Raw genomic sequence first — 20,407 nt, 5'->3', positions numbered from 1 at the left:
AATAATAAAAAAATAACAATAATAAATAATAAAGAATAATAATATAATTAATCAAAATAATAATAAAAATAATAATCAATAACAATAATATATATTCTATAAAAAAAAAAAAAAAAGAATATATATCCTTTTTTTTTCTATAAAAAAAAAAAAAAAAAGATAAATAATAATAGGTAATGACTTCTAGAAGGTTATTATTCCATATTTTTTAAAATAGTACTAAAAATAGCGATTAGTATAGTATTATATTTATACCGTCAATATATCTCATGGTTTTTAGGAGAGTTATAAATGGTTTCTTTTTTTTGTTTTTTTTTTTTTTGGAACTAAAAAAAAAGAATTTTTAATTACAGTTTTTAATAAGTGGTTACTCCAAAAAAAAAAAAAAAACTAAATAAAATAAAATAAAATTAAAAAAACAAAAAAAAAAAACAATTAATTTAAATTAAGAATTATTTTATTTTTATTTTTATTATTTCTTATTATTTTTTTATTTTTATTATATTTAATAATAATAATCATCATGAAAAAAAAAAAAAAAAAAAAAAAAAAGTTCATCATTTCTTTTTTTGGATGAAAACTAATTAAATAAATATATTTGTTGGAAATAAATTAAAATAAAATAAAATAAAGTAAAATAAATAAAAATAAAGTAAATAATTAAGAAAAAAAAAAAAAAATCAACTATATAAAAAAAAAAAAAAAAAGAAAAAAAAAAGGTTTTTAATTTTTTTTTTTTTTTTTTTTTTTTTTTTTTTTTTTTTTTTTTTTTTTTTTTTTTTTTTTCATTCCTCACCAACAGGCACATCAAATAAAACAAAACCAAAAAAAAAAAAAAGAGATAGTTTTTTTTTTACACACTATTTTTATTTCTTATTTTTTTTTTTCACAATATTTTTTGTTTTATTATTATATTCTTTAAAACAAAAAAAGTAAAAAAAAAAAACCTATTTCAATTTATGTAATATAATCAAACTAAAAGATATATAAATAGAAATAACGATAACTACTTTTTTTTATCTTTTTTTTTTTTTTTTCTTTTTTTTTTTTAATAATAGAAACAACACACACATAATATATAAAATATACTTTAAACATTTGTAAATAATATATTAAATAAATATCACATCAATAATTCATTTTCATTGGTTTTATTTTTATTTATCACGTTTATCTTATTTTATTTTATATATATCGAAAAAAAAAAAAAAAAAAAAAAAAGATATTTTTAAGATTTCTTTTCTCACACAAATCGAATAATATCTCAAATTCAAACATATTAAAAATAAAAAAAAAAAAAATAAAATCAAATATAAAAAAAAGATGTCTTCAATTGAAAATTCTAATGTTCAACCAACAAGGGTAGGTAAAATTATTCACTATCGATATTCTTCAGTCCAACGACTTTTTTTTTTTTTTTTTTTTTTATTTTTTTATTTTCGCCATTAATTTTAAAATCTTTTTTTTTTTTTTTAAAATTCGAAATTTTTTGTTTTTTTTTTTTTTTTTATTTTTAGAAAAAAGGAGCGAAAATTTTAAATTTATGGAAGGGCGAACAAGATATTTTAAATTATTCTGGTCTTTCCAGAAGATCAATAGCAGCATTAAAAAATAAAGAAATTTTAGAAAATAATAATGATAGTGATAGTGATAATAATAATAATAAAAATAAGAAATCGACAAAATCTAAAAATTCAAAGAAATCAAATTTAAGTGGTGAAGATAGTGAAAATGATGATAATGATGTAGAAAAAGATGAAAATGAAAATAATGATGTAGAAATGAAAGATGAGGAAGAAGAAGAAGAAGAGGAAGAAGAATTAGAGGAGGAGGAAGAAGAAGATGATAGTGAAGATAGTGATGACTTATCTAAAAAAAGTAGAGGTAGACCTAAAGCATCAGTTTCTAAACCACCACCACCAAAAGTTCCAAAAAGTAAACCAATAGCAAAAACAAACAATAAAAAGAATAGTAACACAAAAGAAGTAATAATAAAAGAAAAATCTAAAATAACGACGACAACAACCACAACCACAACAGCAACAACCACAGCAACAATAACACCACCACCACCAAAACCAGTATCAAAACCTGTTGGTAAACCAAAAGGTTCAGTTTCAAAAAAAGCGGCAGCATTAGCAAAGAAAAAAAATAATGTACAATCAGAATCAGAAGAATCAGAAGAATCAGAATCGGAATCAGAAGAAGATGAAGAAGAAGAGGAAGAAAAAGGGGCAAATAAAAATAAAAAGAAAAATGAAAAAGAAAATCAAGTAAAAGGGGAAGGAGAGGATGATGATAATGAAAAAGAAGAAGATGGTGAAAATAATACAATCGATGAAAGTGATGATGAAATTGATAAATTTAAACAAATGGATCCAATTGAAAGAATTAAAAAAGAATATTCAATTGAAAAAATTTTAGATAAAAGATATATAAAACCAAATAAAGATGATAATAATAATAATAATAATAATAATAATAATAATAATAATAATAATAATAATAATAATAATAATAATAATAATAATAATGAAGAAATTTTAGAAGTTTTAGTTAAATGGAAAGATTTATCATATATTCATAGTTCATGGATAAATTCTAAATTAATGAATCAAACTAGATCAAGTAAGATGAGATTACAAAGATTTATTCAAAAGAATATTGAAAATGAAGATAATAGTGATTTATTAGTTTCATCAACACAACCAAGTTGGGAAGAATTTACAGAGGTTGAGAAAGTATTGGATGTTAGAACAGTTTCAGTTACATCAAATAAATTTAAAGCGGATAAACAATATTTAATTAAATGGAAATCCATTAGTTATTCATTGTCAACATGGGAATATCAAGATGATTTTAAAGATGATTTAAAGATTGAACAATATTATAAATTGAATGAAATGCCATCAAAAGAAGAGTTGAGAGATAAACCAAGACCACCTAGAACCGCATGGAAAAAGATTGATCAAAGTCCAGACTATTTCACAAAGGGTAATAAATTAAGACCATACCAATTGGAAGGTTTAAATTGGTTATCATTCTGTTGGCATGAACAAAGAAACTCGATATTGGGTGATGAAATGGGCTTGGGTAAAACAGTACAAAGTGTATCAATACTTGAAACACTTAGAAAAGTACATGGTATACGTGGTCCTTTCTTGGTGGTTGCACCTTTGACAACCATTCCTCATTGGAAAAGAGAGTTTGAAAATTGGACCGATATGAATGCATTGGTTTATCATGATTCAGGTGCTGGTCGTCCAATTTGTAGAAATTATGAATTCTATTTAAAAGATAAAGATGGTGGTGGTGGTGGTGCTAGTGGTGGTGCTAGTGGAAAGATCACTAAATTCAATGTATTGATTACAACCTATGAAATGGCAATTACAGATCGTACACATCTATCAAGAATACCATGGAAATATTTAGTTATTGATGAAGCACATCGTTTAAAGAATAAATCATGTAAATTAACTATAGAACTTAGATCTTACAGTTTCGATCATTTATTATTATTGACTGGTACACCATTACAAAATAATACTCAAGAACTTTGGTCATTATTGAATTTCCTCGATCCAAAACAATTTTCAAATTTAGATCAATTCTTATTGGAATATGGTGATTTGAAAGAGTCATCACAAGTTGAAAGTTTACAAGCCATACTTAAACCTTATCTACTTCGTCGTATGAAAGAAAGAGTGGAGAAATCAATCGCACCAAAAGAAGAGACAATCGTAGAGGTGGAATTAACAACAGTGCAAAAGAAATACTATCGTGCAATCTATGAAAAGAATTTCTCTTTCCTTAGAAAAGGTGGTAAAAGTAATCAAGGTCCAAGTCTATTGAATATCATGATGGAGTTAAGAAAATGTTGTAACCATCCATATCTTACAAAAGGTGTAGAACAATCTGAAACTAGTAGTATCAAAGATAAGGATCAAATTTTTCAAAAGTTAATTCAAGCATCTGGTAAATTGGTGTTGATTGATAAACTACTTCCAAAGTTAAAACTTGGAAATCATAAAGTTTTAATCTTCTCTCAAATGGTTAGTGTATTGGATATACTCGATGATTATTTAACATATAGAGGTTATCCACATGAAAGAATAGATGGTTCAATCAAGGGTAATGATCGTCAGGCTGCAATAGATAGATTTTCTAAACCTGATTCCGATCGTTTCGTTTTCCTTTTATGTACTCGTGCCGGTGGTATTGGTATTAATTTAACCGCTGCCGATACTGTTATCATCTTTGACTCTGATTGGAATCCACAAAATGATTTACAAGCTCAAGCAAGATGTCATAGAATTGGTCAAGATAAAATGGTAAAAGTTTATCGTTTAGTAACTAAAAATACTTATGAAAGATTAATGTTTGATAAAGCTTCAAAGAAACTTGGTTTGGATCGTGCAGTTTTAACAAAAATGAATTCTTTAGCAGATAGTAATAATGGTAATAATTCATCGTCATCATCAACTACAAAAGATGAATTACCAGATAAAGAAACAATTAATTCATTATTAAAATTTGGAGTTTATGCAATTAAAGATGATGATACAAGTAGTGAAAAATTCTATGAAGAAGATATTGATCAAATTTTAGATAGATCATTGGTTGTTAAACAAGAAACGGTTGGTGATCCATTAGCTTCAAGTTTTTCAACTGCTTCATTTTGTTCATCATCTGCAACCACTCAAATCGATGTAAATGATCCAAACTTTTGGGATAAATTTGAACCAGAATTAAATAAAAAGAAAGATGTAATATTACAACCAAGACAAAGAAAGAATGTTCAAAGATTTGGTACATTTAAAGATCATGAAGAATCATCAGATGATGAAGAACAATCTGATTTTGAACCTGATGAAGATGATGAGTCAACTAGAGATATTGGTGGAATTAATGGTACTATTGGTGGTCAAAACTCTATTAATAAAAGTTGGACAGCTGGTGAAAGAAATAAATTAAAATCAGCAATGCTTGCTTATGGTAGTAGTAGATGGGATCTAATTAAAACAGTTGCTGGTTTAAAACGTTGGTCAGTTGAACAAGTTAGACAATATGGTAGAGCTTTCTTACATAAGGTTTTATCAAATTATAACTCTGATAAAGAAATACCTGAAAATAATAAATTCACAATGGATATGATGAATGCTTTAGTAGTGGAATTAGAACCATCAATTCATAGTTATCATTTAGAAAAAAAACGTTTATTCGATTTAGAATTAAAACAAAATGAAGAAGAGGAAAATAATAATAATAATGATAATGATAAAGTTAACTCTGATTCAATTGAAAAGGAATCATCATCATCATCATCATCATCACCATCTTCAAATATTAATCAAGATAATTCAATTGAAAAGAAAGAAGAAAATGATACAACTGTTAAAGATGAAAAAATGGTAGATATTCATGAATTACAAGAAACAAAGGTAGAACCAAATGTAAATGCAAATACAAATTCAACAACAACTACTACAACAACAACAACAACTACTACAACATTATTAACAGAATTTAATGATAATGATAATAATGATGAAGGTTATCATGAATATTTAAATCATATTACATTGAATGATTCATATTTTACAGAATATTTAAATAGAAATACTAAAAAGATTACTAGAAAGCTTCATAATATGGCATTGGTTAGTCAAATTTTAAAATTAGGATATCTTTCAGTCGCAGAATTATTGGGTGATTTATCAGATGCTCCATTCTCTTGGTGGAAATCTGATAAAGATAATGATTTATTAATTGGTACTTATAAACATGGTTTCGGTGAATATGAAATGATTAGAAATGATCCAACATTATCATTTTCAAAATATAAATGGAAATTATCAACAGATGACGATGGTGGTGATGATTCAAAATCAAAAACTGAATCAACTACAACAACTACAATTGATGAAGAAGAGGAGGATAATGAAGAAGAAGGTGTAAAGAAATGGCCATCAGCAAAAGTATTATCACATAGAGTTAAAAGATTATTAAGAACAATGGATTTCTTTAAGAATAAATTAGAAAAAGAATCAAAGAATGAAAAGAAAAAGATTGAAAAAGAAAAGAAGCAAGAAGAAAAATTAAAGAAACGTCAAGAACCAAAAGTTGAATGGACTAAACGTGAAAAAGATTCATTTTATCGTTGTATTACAATGTATGGTATTTTTGAAGAAGAATCATCATTACCAACAACAACAACAACAACAACAACAACAACAACAACTTTAGAAACTACTACTACTACTGCTACTACTATTCCAACAACTAAAATTGAATTAAATTGGGATTTAATTAAAGAGAAAGCATCACTTAAAAAGAAATCATCAGAATTAATTGAACTTTATTATAATGAACTTATTAGTAAATGTGAGAGTGCTGTTCAAGAAGAAAAGAAATTTAGATCAAATGTTTTATTCAATACAAAAGAGAATCAAATGAAATTGAAACAAGATAAATTACAAAAAGGTGGTTTATCATCATCTACTTCTTCAACTGATTTACAACAACAACAACAACAAAGTACAGGTGATGATGATGATTTATTAGAAGATGACGAAAAAGGTGGTAATATTGATAAGAAACCAAGTGGTAGTGATGAACTTTCATTAGTTCAATGTAAAAGAGTATTATCAAGAATTCAATTCTTTCAGAAGCTTCGTAATGTCGTATTGAAAATCAAAGATTTAGAAGAAGTTTTTAAGAATTTACCATCACCATATCATGGCTTCCCAAGTTGGTGGAAAACTGGTACTCATGATATCTCATTATTACAAGGTGTCTCTAAACATGGTTATTCTCAATATGAAGATATTTGCAATGATCAATCATTACCATTCCATGAATTAGCTCAATCACTTCGTTTAGATAAAGAAAAAGAAAAAGGAAGTGGTGGTGACAGTGGCGTTGATGATGATGCCTCTGATAAAAAGAGAAAGAGAAAAGAGAATATTTTAGATCTAATCAATTTCCCAAAAGATAAATCAATTTCAAAACGTTTGGATTTTATTGTTTTCTATGCTTTAAATCCACCAAAGCCACAATCTAAACATTCTGCTTTTGATAAAATTTTATTACCAATTGATAGTGGTGATAATTCAAATATTCAAGATAATAATAATAATAATAATAATAATAATAATAATAATAAAAATAATAATAATAAAAATAATGATAATGAAAATAATAATAATAATAATAATAATAATAATAATAATAATAATAATAATAATAATAATAATAATAATAATAATAATAATAATAATAATAATAATAATAATGCTAATAATAATAATAATAATATTAATGATAATAATAATACTAATAATGCTAATAATAATAATAATAATGATAATAATGCCAAAAATAATAATACATTTACTTATGGTAAATCTACAAAATCAAAAAATCGTCCACCATCTTCACCAATGAAGTCAAATAGAAACCAAAATGTTAATAATAATCACAAAAATATTAATAATACTAATGGTATAGTAGTTGAAAAGAAAGCAAGTTTAATAAATATTTTACACTCTGAAGAGGAATTTTCTGATAATGAAGGATTTAAACGTATTGATACTACTGATGATCGTTTAAAGAAAAAACAAAAATCTTCACCTTATAAAAAACATAAACAACCAACCTATCAAAGACCAAATTTAGAATGTGGTAGTGATTTAGAAACTGAATATAGTGACGATGATTTTGGTGATTCAAATACTCATGATAAATATATTCACATTCCAACAAATCCAAAAAATAAACAATCAACTCAACTCTCTGAAACTTTATTCTCTATAAAACCAACCACTAGCCTTTTCAATCATAATAAAAATTTTAATAATAATAATAATAATAATAATAATAATAATAATAATAATAATAATAATAATAATAATAATAATAATAATAATAATAATAGCAATAATAATAGCCTTTTTACTAAAAATAATAATAATAATAACAGCAATAGTGTTTTAAATATTAAAAATATTAATAGTAGTAACAATGGTAATAATATTAGCACAGAATTTGATTTTTCACCTCGTACAAATAAAAATAACTATAGTAATAATAATAATAATGATATTAATAATAATAATAATGATAATAATAATAATAACAATAATAATTTACCGAGATTACCATCAATATCTAGTTTATCAGATAATGGTTCATTTTTTGGATTACCAAATAAACTTGGACCTATTCCAAAACCATACCGTGACAATAGAGACACCAACAATAAAAGTAGTTTTCATTTCCAAAATAATGAAGAGTTTGAAAATCAGCCAAACTTTTCAAATAAATCATTTATGGGTAATTCAAGCATTTCTTATCAATCCAATAATAATAATAATAATACAAATAGTTTCAACAATTTCAACAATAATAATAATAATAACAACAATAGCAATAATAGCAATGATAATAATTACAACAAAAATAATAATGGATACAACAAAAATAACAACAATAGATTTGAATATAAAAGAAATTCTCAAATTCAAGACGATGGTGACTATGAATATGAAGAAGATGATGGATACATAAATGATGATATGATATATATTCCAAGAAAATAAAAAAATAAATAAAATACAGTTCTCTTTTTTTTTAAACTTTTTTTTTTTTTTTTTTTTTTTTTGGAAAGCAAAAAAAGGGGCTAGATTTTATTTTTAATATCTTAAAAAGTCAGATCAAAGACATATTTTCGCATTGAACGCTCTGTTGGAGTAGGGAATAAAATAAAAATAAAAATAAAAAAAAAAAAAAAAAAAAATATTAATTAAAATTAGAAAAAATTATATTGGAAATAAATAAAAAAAGATAATTACTTGAACCAAGTCATCAAAATCAGAGATTTCTTGTTCGATCTCATCAACTGATACTGATGGTTCAATAACTGCAAGGATTTTCAATACTTTGATATCTCCAAAGACTGATTCATTTTTGCTGTCACCCCAGTGCAATCCTTCTTTGCTAATACTTCTAACTCTTTCCTCAACTTTTTTAATATCAGTTTCTTCATCCCATGGTGATACTCTAAATACAACTGAAATTTTACCTGTCATTTTTGTTTATTTCTTTTTTTTTTTTTTTTTTTAGCTATGTAATGAATTTTTTATTTTTTTAATAATAATGAATAACATTTATTAATTTTATTTTTAAAATTAATTTTTTCTCTAAAATAAAATTTCTGTTAAAATTATTAAAAATTAACACTAAAATAACTTTTTGATTTTTATATTTATTTTTATTTTTTGTTTAATTTTTTTTTTTTATTATAATAATTTGTTGAGAAAAATGAAAGAAAAAACAATTTAAATTATATGGATAAACTGTTTGATTAATCTTACTACTTTTACTCTGCACAATTAATATTACTATTATTACTATTAGTATTGGTATTAGCAATACTATTACTATCTATTACTAATATTACTAATACTATAACTAATACTATAACTATTACTAATATTGTGGTTTATTCTTTTAGTTCTTGTAATGGTGGTTGTTGTAATTTTTGTTCATTCTTGATTTTCCTAGTATTTCAGATGATAATTGTTATTGTGGATATAGTTTTATAACCATTAGCATATAACTTTAGAATGAAATGGGTTTATCAGCTGTTGGTGTTGGTGTTGGTGTTGGTGTTGGTGTTGGTGTTGGTGTTGGTGTTGGTGTTGGTGTTGGTGTTGGTGTTGGTGTTGGTGTTGGTGTTGGTGTTGTTGTCGCTGTTGGTGTTGGTGTTGTTGTCGCTGTTGGTGTTGGTGTTGGTGTTGGTGTTGTTGCTGTTGTAGTCCCTGCTGCTTTATCTTTTTTAGATCTATCTTCTTTGGACCATCTGAATTTAATGAGTTGAGGTGTTGATTGATGAGATTAGTATTGACAATAATTGATCATACAATACCCAATTTTTTCTAATTAAAAAGCTAACTATTGGTAACCTCTAATCTCTTTCATGTCCTTTAGATTTGAATCTATTATGAATGATTGATCGTAATAAATTTAAACCTGATCTTTGATATTTCTTTGTAGTTTCTGGATCACTAAAACTTCAGCCATCAAAAACAATGAAAACCAATGCATAGTTCACCTAAACTTGATCGTTTATTCATATCCATGACTTGAAGGGTTTTGGAGAGGAAGTTAACCATATTGGTTTTAGTTTGTTGGAGTTTAAATTGTGTGATTTCAGGCAGGACACTGCGTTTGATCAGAAAACTTGATCGAATGAACGCCAATTGAATATCATCTTTCCAAATCTAACAATACCTAACTGACCAACTACATTGAAATCATAGTATCATAGCTTCTAATGCAAAACCACAGTGATAGGAAGCCATTGATTAAGTATTATCGATGATTGTCAATAAAACTTGATATTGTCTCTTGGTTGGTTTTGGTTTATAATCTCCTTGTAATTTAGTTGCCAAAGTTGGTTCAAGAATAAGTCCCAATTGTCCAGATCTTCTTTTCAGTATTTGTGAAATTTTTTAATTGTTCCTCTGTGAATTGTTCTTTTTGATTTAAACCATCCAATTTATCATCTTCACCATCTTATTGATCTTTTCCAATTTTTCTTTTTCTTTTTCCTTATGTTGTTTATGTTGATCTTGTTTTAAATTGATATCTTTTTATTTTCATTGAGTTGTTTAGAATCATCTTGATGTTTAATTTCTTGTTTATGATCAACAGCCATATCATCTTCTTCTTCATTATCGATATCCATTTGATCCTCTTCTTGTTCTACTCGACCATCTTGAGCTTTATTTTGTGGAATATCCACTGAGAGTCAGAGTTATACCCTTGATTGTGGTGGTGGTAGTGGTTGAAATTTAAGATGTTAAGAGCACATGTCTGTATTATTTTTAGATGGAGTTGGCCAAGTCATACCACTATTGTCATCAGCATTACCTTAGATTCATCTTTCATCTCTTCATCAGTTTTGAAACATTTGATTTACTACCAATTGTTTTGTCTTTATCGCCTAATGGTTGCTCTGGATCTTTTGGTGATTACCATTCTAAAGATTTACGTAGAATAATTCTAAACCAGTTAAAATATTTGCCAATCCGGATCAGTTGCAGGATAGGTCATTAAACGATAGATGATGGTGGACGCGAATTGATAGTGTTTCTATAGGATTTGATGCTGATACCATGATAATTGATCGAATTCCATATCACCTGATCTTTGATTTAAAATTTTCACAAAAAAAAAAAAAAAAAGATAACTACTTGAATAAAACAATTGAAATAATCCAGATCTGGCTCTATCTTAGTGCCTTGCTAAATATTCTACCAACATGTTGAAGTTTTACCACTACTAGTAGGTGATATGGGTTTTGATGTATATAATTTTGGTGATGCTGATACTATAAACTTTATTTTCTTCTTCATTCACTTTTTCAACATCTTGAAGGTGGTTAATCTTTTTGTTGTTGGCCTTTGTCCATATGATAGTAATTTATAATTAATTAATAACAGTTAATAAAATGTACGGTTTAAAAAATAAAATAAAAAAAATAAAAATAAAAAATGAATTATTTTTAAAGAAAAATTACATTTATTATTAATTATAAAGATGATGGAAAATGAAAAAAAAAAAAAAAATTTGAAGGTTTTTGAAAAAAAAAGAAAAAAAAAAAAAGAAAAAAAAAAAAAGAAAAAAAAAAAATTTAATTCTTTTTGGTGTGAAAAACGTTTTTATTATTGTTGTCATTTTGAATATCTCTATTTACATTATTTCTATGATTTATTATAATAAATCATAATAATAATGAAAATAAAGAAAATGAAAATGACAATAATAATAAATTAAAAAAAAAAAAAAAAATTGTTATTATTAAAATGAATATTATTATAATTTTTAAAAAATACTTTTTGTATTTATAACTAATAAAATATATAAGGTAAATAAATTAATAATAAAAAATTAATCATTAAAAAAAAAAAAAAAAAAAAACATTTTTTTTATTTCATACATTTATTATTTTTTATATATTTTTATTTTTTTTTTGAAATTCTTTGTGTTTTATTATTATATATTTTTTTTTTCCACATGCCAACTAATCTCACACAGTTTTTTACCAACCCATGCTGTTATTATTTTTTTAAAAAAAAAAAAAATTAATTAATTACTCAATATTAATTATTATTTCTCTAATTTAATTTTCTTTTTTTAATAATTATTAATAAAAATGGAAAAGAAAATTTCATTACTGATTTTATTTTTATTCTCAATTTTTAAATCAAGGTATTCAATGGATTTTTCAAATCCAATTGGTAAGTATCATTTTTTAATTATTTATTAAAATAATGTGTTTATGAAATTAATTAATTTTTTATATTAGAAGTAGAATATGATATAACATCATTTATATTAATTTTTAACGGTGATTCCCCATATTTTACCCGTTTCATTTTGTATGAAAACGAAACAACACCCAGATATGAAATGGTACCAAATTATTTTGATTGTCATCTATATATATAATAAGAGATATTGTTTATTCTATGCAGATGAACCATTCTCGAGAATTTCGGGTAGTCCTTTACCAAGACGGGTATTATCCTTTACCATTTTAATATGGATCACCTAAAATATCAAGTATTTATTTACACCCATCAAAAGATATAGTAATTAGTGGTGATAACTTCCATACAAATAAAAAGCTGGTTACGGTTTTATTTGATGGTATTAATCAACCTGATTTTGTTATTTCAGTAAAACATAAACTAATTCAAGTGTATAACTATGATATAGTTGATCCTGGTCTAATATCTGTTAGTATTACTGTAAATGGTGTCTCAAATGAAAAGAATTATACCTATTGTTTCCCAGCAATAGTAAATTCAGTATCATTATTTCCAAATGATTTAGGTGGTATTATAACAATTAATGGTTCTAGATTATCTTCGACTTTAAATTCATCATTTATCCCATCTATTACAATTTGTGATAGACAATGTACATTTATAAATTCAAAAACAACTCAATTGAAATGTCAATTAGATGTAAATGAATTTTGTGAAATAGTATCACCTGACGTTAATTTCGGTGGTTGTAATTCAATAAGTCTTAAGGGTATATCATTAACACAATATATTATTGGCAAAGAAGAAGAAGAAGAAGAAGAAGAAGAAGAAGAAGAAGAAGAAGAAGAAGAAGAAGAAGAAGAAGAAGAAGAAGAAGAAGAAGAAGAAGAAGTATCAGCTGGTTTAACTGCAGCTTTTGTATTTATTGGTATTGCTTCTAGTTGTTCTATCATTGGTTGTTTCTTTATTTTTAGAATAATAAGTCGCGCAAAAAAATATTTAAGAAAAAACTTTTAAAAAATTAAAAGAAAATGTAAATTTAAAATCACATTTTATAAAATTAAAACTTTTAAAATAAATAAATAAAAAAATAAATAAAAAAATAAATAAATAAACTAATAAGCAAACGGACTAATAAATAATTAATTAAATGATAAAATAAATAAGTAAATAAATAAACAAACACATAAAAAATAATAATAAAAATATATGAACTTTTTTTTTATTATTTATTTATTATTGAGTGAATTTGCAACCCAATCAAATCCTTCATATATACCATGTGGTGATTTAATGGCACTGCATGGCTGAATATACCATTTTCTATCTTTAATTGAATTTAAATTTAAAGAGTTCACAATTTCTGTGGTATTCGTTGCATTACCCATATCTTGTTTATTTGCAAATATTAATATTTGTGTACCTTTTAATTCATCTTGAATTAAAAGATTATCAATTTCCTCTTTAACTTCATTAATTCTTTCACGATCAGTACTATCCACTACAAAGATGATTGCATTTGAAACATAATAATAGTGTTTCCATAATTTTATATTGACCACCTACATCCCAAACTGCCATTGATAAATTTTTATATTTAATAGTTTCAACATTGAATCCAATCGTTGGAATGGTTGAAACAATATCACCCAATTTTAATTAATATAAAAGTGTTGATTTACCTGCACCATCAAGTCCAATCATTAATATTCTTATATCTTTTTTACCTTCAAATAATGAGAATATCTTACTAAAAAATGATGTTAAACTGTCGAAAAATTCTGATAACATTTTATTTTATTTTATTTTATTTTTATTTTATTTTATTTTATTTTATTTTATTTTGTTACTTTAATTATATTTATTAAATGAATTTATTTATAAATTTGTTTAATTTATTTTTATTTATTTATATTTATTTATTTGTTTTATTTTTTGAATGATTTAAAATTTATTTTTTTTCTTCATTTTTGTATCTTTTTTTTCCAGTTTTTTTCACCTACAAGAACCAACATGTTATAAATTGTTAGTGATTGTTGACTATTTGGTTGTGCACGTGGTGAATGCACTTAAAAAATAAAAATGCCACCAAAAAAAAAAGTTAAAACAAATCAATTTATTTTTTTATTATTATTAATATTAAAATTTTTTTTTTTATTATTATTTATTATTACATTTTTTTATTATTTTGTTATTTTATTATTTTTTATTTATTAAATAATATTTTATTTAATATTTTTAGATTTTCCAAAAAAAAAAAAAAAAAAAAAAAAAAAAAAAAAAAAAAAAAAACAAAAGTTTATTTTTATCTTTATTTTTTTTTTATTTTTTTTTTTTTTTATGAATAAAAAATTAATATTAAAACAAAAAAAATTAATCAGAACCATATTCCATTCCTTTGTTTTCAAAATTGTTTATATCGATATAAATAAAAAAAAAAAAAATTAATAAAAAAATAGAATGATTACATTCATTTTTTTTTTTTAAATTTTAATATCATTTTGTGTATATTTATCTATACTAAATTCTTATTAAAAATAATTGAATTTATTTTATTTTTTATAAAATTAGATTTGGTTGAAGTGTAAAAATTTTTTTTTTTTTTTTTTAAAATTTATTATTAATCAAATCAAATTTTATAATTATTTGTTATTGTTTTTGTTGATTTTGTGGCAGACCATGATATTGTGTTACGTGGCTTCGAACATAATCAAGGTCACTTGATCATCGACATCAGTCTATTCGATTATACACCATAAAACGTAGAATACCTGCTTATTTTACTGAGTAATCATATAGACCATAACGCCTCCTACCATCTCCTCTCCAGCAGTGAGGGTGTGGTAGTGGGGTTTATGCTGACCCTATGTTCAAACGGATTTAAATTATAAAAAATAAATAAATAAATAATAATATTTATTTATTTATTTATTTTTTATAATTTTTTTTTTTAAATTATTAACGTAAAGATTTTAATAAAAAAAAAAAAAAAAAAAAGTAGAAATTTTAAAAATAAAGTAATAATTAAAAAAAAAAAAAGAGTATTATATTTCTTTATTTTTTTATTTTAAAAGTATACCTTGGAATATCATATGATATTTTAATTGTATTTGATTTGTATTCTCCATCAATCTAAATAAAATATTATTTAAAAAATAATTAGTAATTGGTTATATGATAACAATATGTATTTATAATATATATTGTATCCTACTTACAGTAATTGTTACAGGAATATCATAACCAAGAGAACCATAACTTTTAAGACTTGGAATGGTACATGTTATGCTTTTTGAAGAATTGGTTGTGAGACACTCAATAGTTTTATTACCAAAAGTACCAGTAACATTGTGTTTTGGTCTTAAATGCTTTCCAGTAAATACCATATTACAACCATTATCATTAAGTGCCCCCTCCATTTTGATGAGCACCGGTAAATATGGGTAGGAATAGCTTTTATAAAATGAGCCACATATTGAGACTTCAATTGTCCAATTATTTGGAGTTAAAAATTCTTCAGCGGAGAATGTGACAGAAGAATGGGAAGTATCTAGTGCACCAATAGGGTTGGTGTCTTTCAGAATGTTAGTTGAATAAATTTTAATTGAAGTGTTGTAGAGATTACGACCTTGAATAGTTAAAATACCTTTATCATCATCGAGAATTGGTACATTGGGTATGGCACCAGTTTCAAAAGTTGAATTCAAAATCTGGATATTTTCAAAAAACAAATTTAAAGCACCACACCCTGGATCCAAGTAAGTAACGAACTGATTTTTGCTTGTATCAAAACTGAGAGATAATAAAGTTCTTTCTGTTCCTATTTCTTTGACTGTTCGCTTATAGGTGCAAGGAAAGTTGAAGGTGAACCCGAATTCTCCACCTGTTGTGGGTATATTTGGGAATGATGGGATTTCTGGTGTGAATTTAATTAAAATATTTAAATCGCATAGCAAATTCTTGTAAGGAAACTTTAGTGGATTAAAATAATATCTCCCTCCAACTGTATCCATTTTTACATTGACAACAGTACCATTATATAATTCAAATGTTTCAAATTCATTTGTACATTCTATTTTTTCATATTTTAAAGAGCAACTTGATTTCACAAATAAAAATTTACAAACCAATAACAATATATAAATATATAAAACTTTCATTTTGTTAAAATTATAATATTAAAATAAAAACGATAATAAAAAAAAAAAAATTAATTTGAGGTTAAAATAAAAAAAAAAAAAAAAAATATTATTTACAAAAAAAAAAGCATTTCTATTTTAGAAATAGGGGTTCAACAAAAAAAAACACACCTTTCATATAAATTATACACCACACCCAAGCCAATTCACCAGATAGCCTCAATTTTTAGAATTTCATTATAATTTTTTTTTTTTTTTTTTTTTCAATTTATTTGTTAAAATTTTTTTTTTTTCTGGTGTTTTATGGTTAAGTTAGAATAGATGGTTGAGTTTGGTGAGATAGTGTTGGAATCACGAGTTGGTGGTGGTGGTGGTGGTGATGGTAATTGACTAACAGTTTGATCATTTATTAAATTATTTTATTCTAATAATTATTATTGTAGATTAAGATTATCGATGTTTGGGTATTTGTGAATAAGCTGTACTATTTAAATAAATAAATTATTAAACAAATAAATAAATGATTGTTTATTATTAAATTATAAAACTAATGAATGACTGTAGTCCTATCATTTTTATTTGTTTTTATATATTCTTGTTTTATAATGATTTAAAACACCTTTCTATTATTTTTATACTCTAGCAATTTCTTTTATTTTAAAATAACAAGAAAAAAAAAAGAAAAGTTTATTTTTATTTTTTTTATTTTTTTTTTTATAACAGTTTATAAATATTAAAACAAAATTAATCAGAAATATATTCCGTTCCTTTGTTTTAACCCAATTTTTTTTTTTTTTAAATATAATTAGAATGATTACATTTTTATTTTTCAAATCATTTTGTATTTTTGGCGCTCCGTTTGTCGAAAAAAAAAAAAAAAAAAAAAAATTTTATTTTTCCTTTTTATTTTTTTTATTTTCACCTTAATCACAGGATGCTTTAAGAATTTCAAGAAAAGGTTTAGAGATGACAGTGATGATATCCAAGATATTGCATGGTTCGAGAAAGTATTGGAAAATACTTTTTGTCTTATTCGCACTGTTAAGAAATTGGTTGATTTTGAATTGATTTTGGTCCACCACAAGTAGCAAGAGATAAAAGATACAAATTAATGATAAATCAAATAACTCTCAACTCGTTAATATTTTAACTAAATCTGTAAGTTTTTAATTTTTTTATATTATTTTATTTTATTCCATTTTTTTTTTTTTCATATTAATCTTTTTTTTATAATATTTTTTAAAAATTAAAATAGTTTATGAGATCAATAGGATATTCATTAATGGGTAAAAATTATTAAACACCAGTTGGTAAAAGAGAATTTCAAAACACTTTTTAGAAGTTTGGAAAGGTTTCAGTGCTCAACAGAAGTCGGTACCATGTTATTAAGTGATTCAACTACCAAAATAGTTAGATCTCAAACCGTATTAGAAAATCTTGGGAAATAACATCAATAGATATGCCGCTGGTATGATTTCTTTTTGGTTTCCCAGAGTTGCCTTCAAAGCTTCAATTAATCCAACTCATTACCACGTATTATTGGATGAACATCAAATGGCTGCTGATTTATTTCAATTCTTCACTTTCCAAATGGGTCACCTTTATTTCGATTTAAAAAATCTGCTAATTATTATAATCATTTTAAATTTTAATAATATTTATAGATATTTAATATTAATACTTTTTTTTTTTTTTTGCACACAACATGGCATTTTTAATTGATAGAACTGTTGGTTGTAATGTTGACCCAGGTATATCTGATAAATTATACTTTTAAAAAAAAAAAAAAAAAAAAAAAAACTCTTACCACAAACACATTCATTCAATTATTTTAATTTTTAAAAAAAAAAAATAAAAAAAAATAAAAATAATTATTTTATTGTTTCATAACATCTATAATTATATATAAAAAATAAAAAATAAAGAAAATTTTAAAAATTGTAAAAAGATTGAAAAAATTGTAATATAATATTTTTAATTATTAATTAATTATTACTTTAATAATTAAAATAAAATAGAATTAATTTATTTTATTTTCTTCATTTAATTTATTAATTTTAAATAATTAATTAAAAAAATGTTTAGACTCTGATTTATTAATTAAATTTATTTTATTTTATTTTTTAATTTTTAATTTTTTAATTTTTTTTTATTTTCAAAAAAAATGATTTAAACAATTTTTTGGGTTTCTATTTAAAACGTTTAAATTGTTTTGGTTAATATTACTAGTTATATTAATATTTGGAATTGATGATTGAATGTTAATATTATTTTGATTTATTAGTTGTGGAGGCTTTGAAATTGATGGATTTGGAACTACAATACTTGGTGTGTGGCTTTGGATGCTACCCATTGAATAAAAGTTTTGTTGAGTTTGATTAAAATTATAATTATAATTGTTTACTTGAAAATCTTGAAAAACAACATCAGTTCTGAATTCTTTTAAACTATTATCATTCTTTTTATTGAAAAAGGCTTCATCACTGTCATCATGAGCTCTTTTTAAATTTTTTTTATTATTTGGAAATTGAAATAATTCTGCATTCATATTTTTGTAAATCTATTATTTAATTATAGATTTAAAGAGAGGTAATATAATAAATATAAAAAGAGAAAAAAAAAATTGAATGGGGTTTTTATTTTTTTTTTTTTTCAATTATTCATTTTTCATTTTATTTTTTTTTTTTTTCAATTATTCATTTTTTTATTTTATTTTTATTTTTTATTTTATTTTTATTTTTTTTTTTTAAAAATAAATTTATTTTTAAATTAAACAGTGGTGAGTTGGAAAATGAGATGACAAAAAAAAAAAAAAAAAGAAAAAAGATATATGTTCTGGTCACACTGGAAAATATTATTTTTGAGCCCATTGAAAATTCTATTTTTTTTTTTTCATAAATTATATCTCTGCAAGCTCAAAATGCATTGAGAAAGCGAACAAATTGATAAAAAAAAAAAAAATTGTTAACTTTCATAGTTTATTTTGTAATGGTTATTAGTATAATTATTAATAGTTTGAGAAAAAAAAAAACAAATATTACAAACATAACTAAATAAATTAAGTGAAAAAAATAAAAACACTATCAAATAAAACAAACATTATCAAACAGTGTGATGGGAAAAAACAAATATTACAAACATAACTAAATAAATTAAGTGAAAAAAATAAAAACACTACCAAATAAAACAAACATTATCAAACAGTGTGATGGGAAAAAAAAAAAAAGTCAAAAAACATTAATAACATATAAAAAAAAATGGGTGAAAAAAAAAAAAAGTTATAAAAAACATAGTAAAAAACAGTGTACCTTTTCAAATTTTTACCCATAGTATATCAAAAAAAAAAAAAAAAAAAAAAAAAACAAATAAACACAATATTTTTACCCATAACAATAGTATATCAAAAAAAATAAAAAAAAAAATTACAATTTTTGTTTTTTTGTTGGATATTTTTTTTTTAAAATAAATATCTTTTTTTATATTTTTATTTTTTTTTTTTTTTGATTTTGCAAAAATTGTTCCATGGATCACCAAATGCTTTTTTTTTTTGACCAAGATTAAAAAAAATAAATGAAAAATAATAAAAAAAAATTAATAACGTTTTTTTTATTCAAATAAATTTATTATAATATTGAATATTTTTTTTTTATTATTTTTGAGTCTTCTATTTTTCTGTGCCAAATTCTTTAAAAAAAAAAAAAAAAAAAAAAATGAAAATTTTCATATTTTCGCTCACATTATTTTTATTTTTATTTCTGCCAAAAACAGAACAAATATATAAATAAATTGATAAACTTATCCTGCACCCAATAATTTTATATATTAAATAGTATGAAACTATTGTAGAATGAAAGTTGAGGAAATTGAATGTTTTTTCAATGTTTTCAACAATGCAACACAAAATAATTAAGTAACTATTTGTTTTTTTTT

The 20,407-nt window shown here is 23.2% G+C and overlaps 6 protein-coding genes and 2 pseudogenes across 6 annotated transcripts; 3 read left to right on the top strand and 5 right to left on the bottom strand.

The window, feature by feature from the left end:
* Positions 1–1,323: 1,323 nt before the first annotated feature.
* Positions 1,324–8,600, top strand: DDB_G0280705 (myb domain-containing protein; the record flags this gene model as incomplete). The annotated part of the gene is made up of 2 exons (XM_636041.1): positions 1,324–1,362; positions 1,518–8,600. The coding sequence occupies 2 exons, from the start codon at positions 1,324–1,326 to the stop codon at positions 8,598–8,600; spliced, it is 7,122 nt and encodes a 2,373-aa protein (XP_641133.1).
* A 219-nt stretch (positions 8,601–8,819) lies between these two features.
* On the bottom strand, positions 8,820–9,089 carry DDB_G0280703 (elongation factor 1b-related protein; the record flags this gene model as incomplete). The annotated part of the gene is made up of 1 exon (XM_636040.1): positions 8,820–9,089. One exon carries the CDS (start codon positions 9,087–9,089, stop codon positions 8,820–8,822), a length of 270 nt encoding a protein of 89 aa, XP_641132.1.
* A 542-nt stretch (positions 9,090–9,631) lies between these two features.
* Positions 9,632–9,880, top strand: DDB_G0280701 (hypothetical protein; the record flags this gene model as incomplete). The annotated part of the gene is made up of 1 exon (XM_636039.1): positions 9,632–9,880. One exon carries the CDS (start codon positions 9,632–9,634, stop codon positions 9,878–9,880), a length of 249 nt encoding a protein of 82 aa, XP_641131.1.
* Positions 9,881–10,639: 759 nt separating this feature from the next.
* DDB_G0280699 (hypothetical protein) lies at positions 10,640–11,420 on the bottom strand (the record flags this gene model as incomplete). The annotated part of the gene is made up of 2 exons (XM_636038.1): positions 10,640–10,785; positions 11,327–11,420. The coding sequence occupies 2 exons, from the start codon at positions 11,418–11,420 to the stop codon at positions 10,640–10,642; spliced, it is 240 nt and encodes a 79-aa protein (XP_641130.1).
* An 800-nt stretch (positions 11,421–12,220) lies between these two features.
* On the top strand, positions 12,221–13,130 carry DDB_G0280745 (annotated as a pseudogene; the record flags this gene model as incomplete).
* Positions 13,131–13,567: 437 nt separating this feature from the next.
* DDB_G0280697 lies at positions 13,568–14,129 on the bottom strand (annotated as a pseudogene; the record flags this gene model as incomplete).
* Positions 14,130–15,392: 1,263 nt separating this feature from the next.
* tgrB2 (hypothetical protein) lies at positions 15,393–16,498 on the bottom strand (the record flags this gene model as incomplete). Its single annotated transcript, XM_636034.1, has 2 exons — positions 15,393–15,470; positions 15,557–16,498. 2 exons carry the CDS (start codon positions 16,496–16,498, stop codon positions 15,393–15,395), a joined length of 1,020 nt encoding a protein of 339 aa, XP_641126.1.
* A 2,134-nt stretch (positions 16,499–18,632) lies between these two features.
* On the bottom strand, positions 18,633–19,025 carry DDB_G0280691 (hypothetical protein; the record flags this gene model as incomplete). The annotated part of the gene is made up of 1 exon (XM_636033.1): positions 18,633–19,025. The coding sequence occupies one exon, from the start codon at positions 19,023–19,025 to the stop codon at positions 18,633–18,635; it is 393 nt and encodes a 130-aa protein (XP_641125.1).
* Between the last annotated feature and the right edge of the window lie 1,382 nt (positions 19,026–20,407).

This window comes from Dictyostelium discoideum, assembly GCF_000004695.1.
Source record: "Dictyostelium discoideum AX4 chromosome 3 chromosome, whole genome shotgun sequence".
Classification (NCBI taxonomy): domain Eukaryota; phylum Evosea; class Eumycetozoa; order Dictyosteliales; family Dictyosteliaceae; genus Dictyostelium; species Dictyostelium discoideum.
This window is presented reverse-complemented; position numbering and strand designations above follow the sequence as displayed.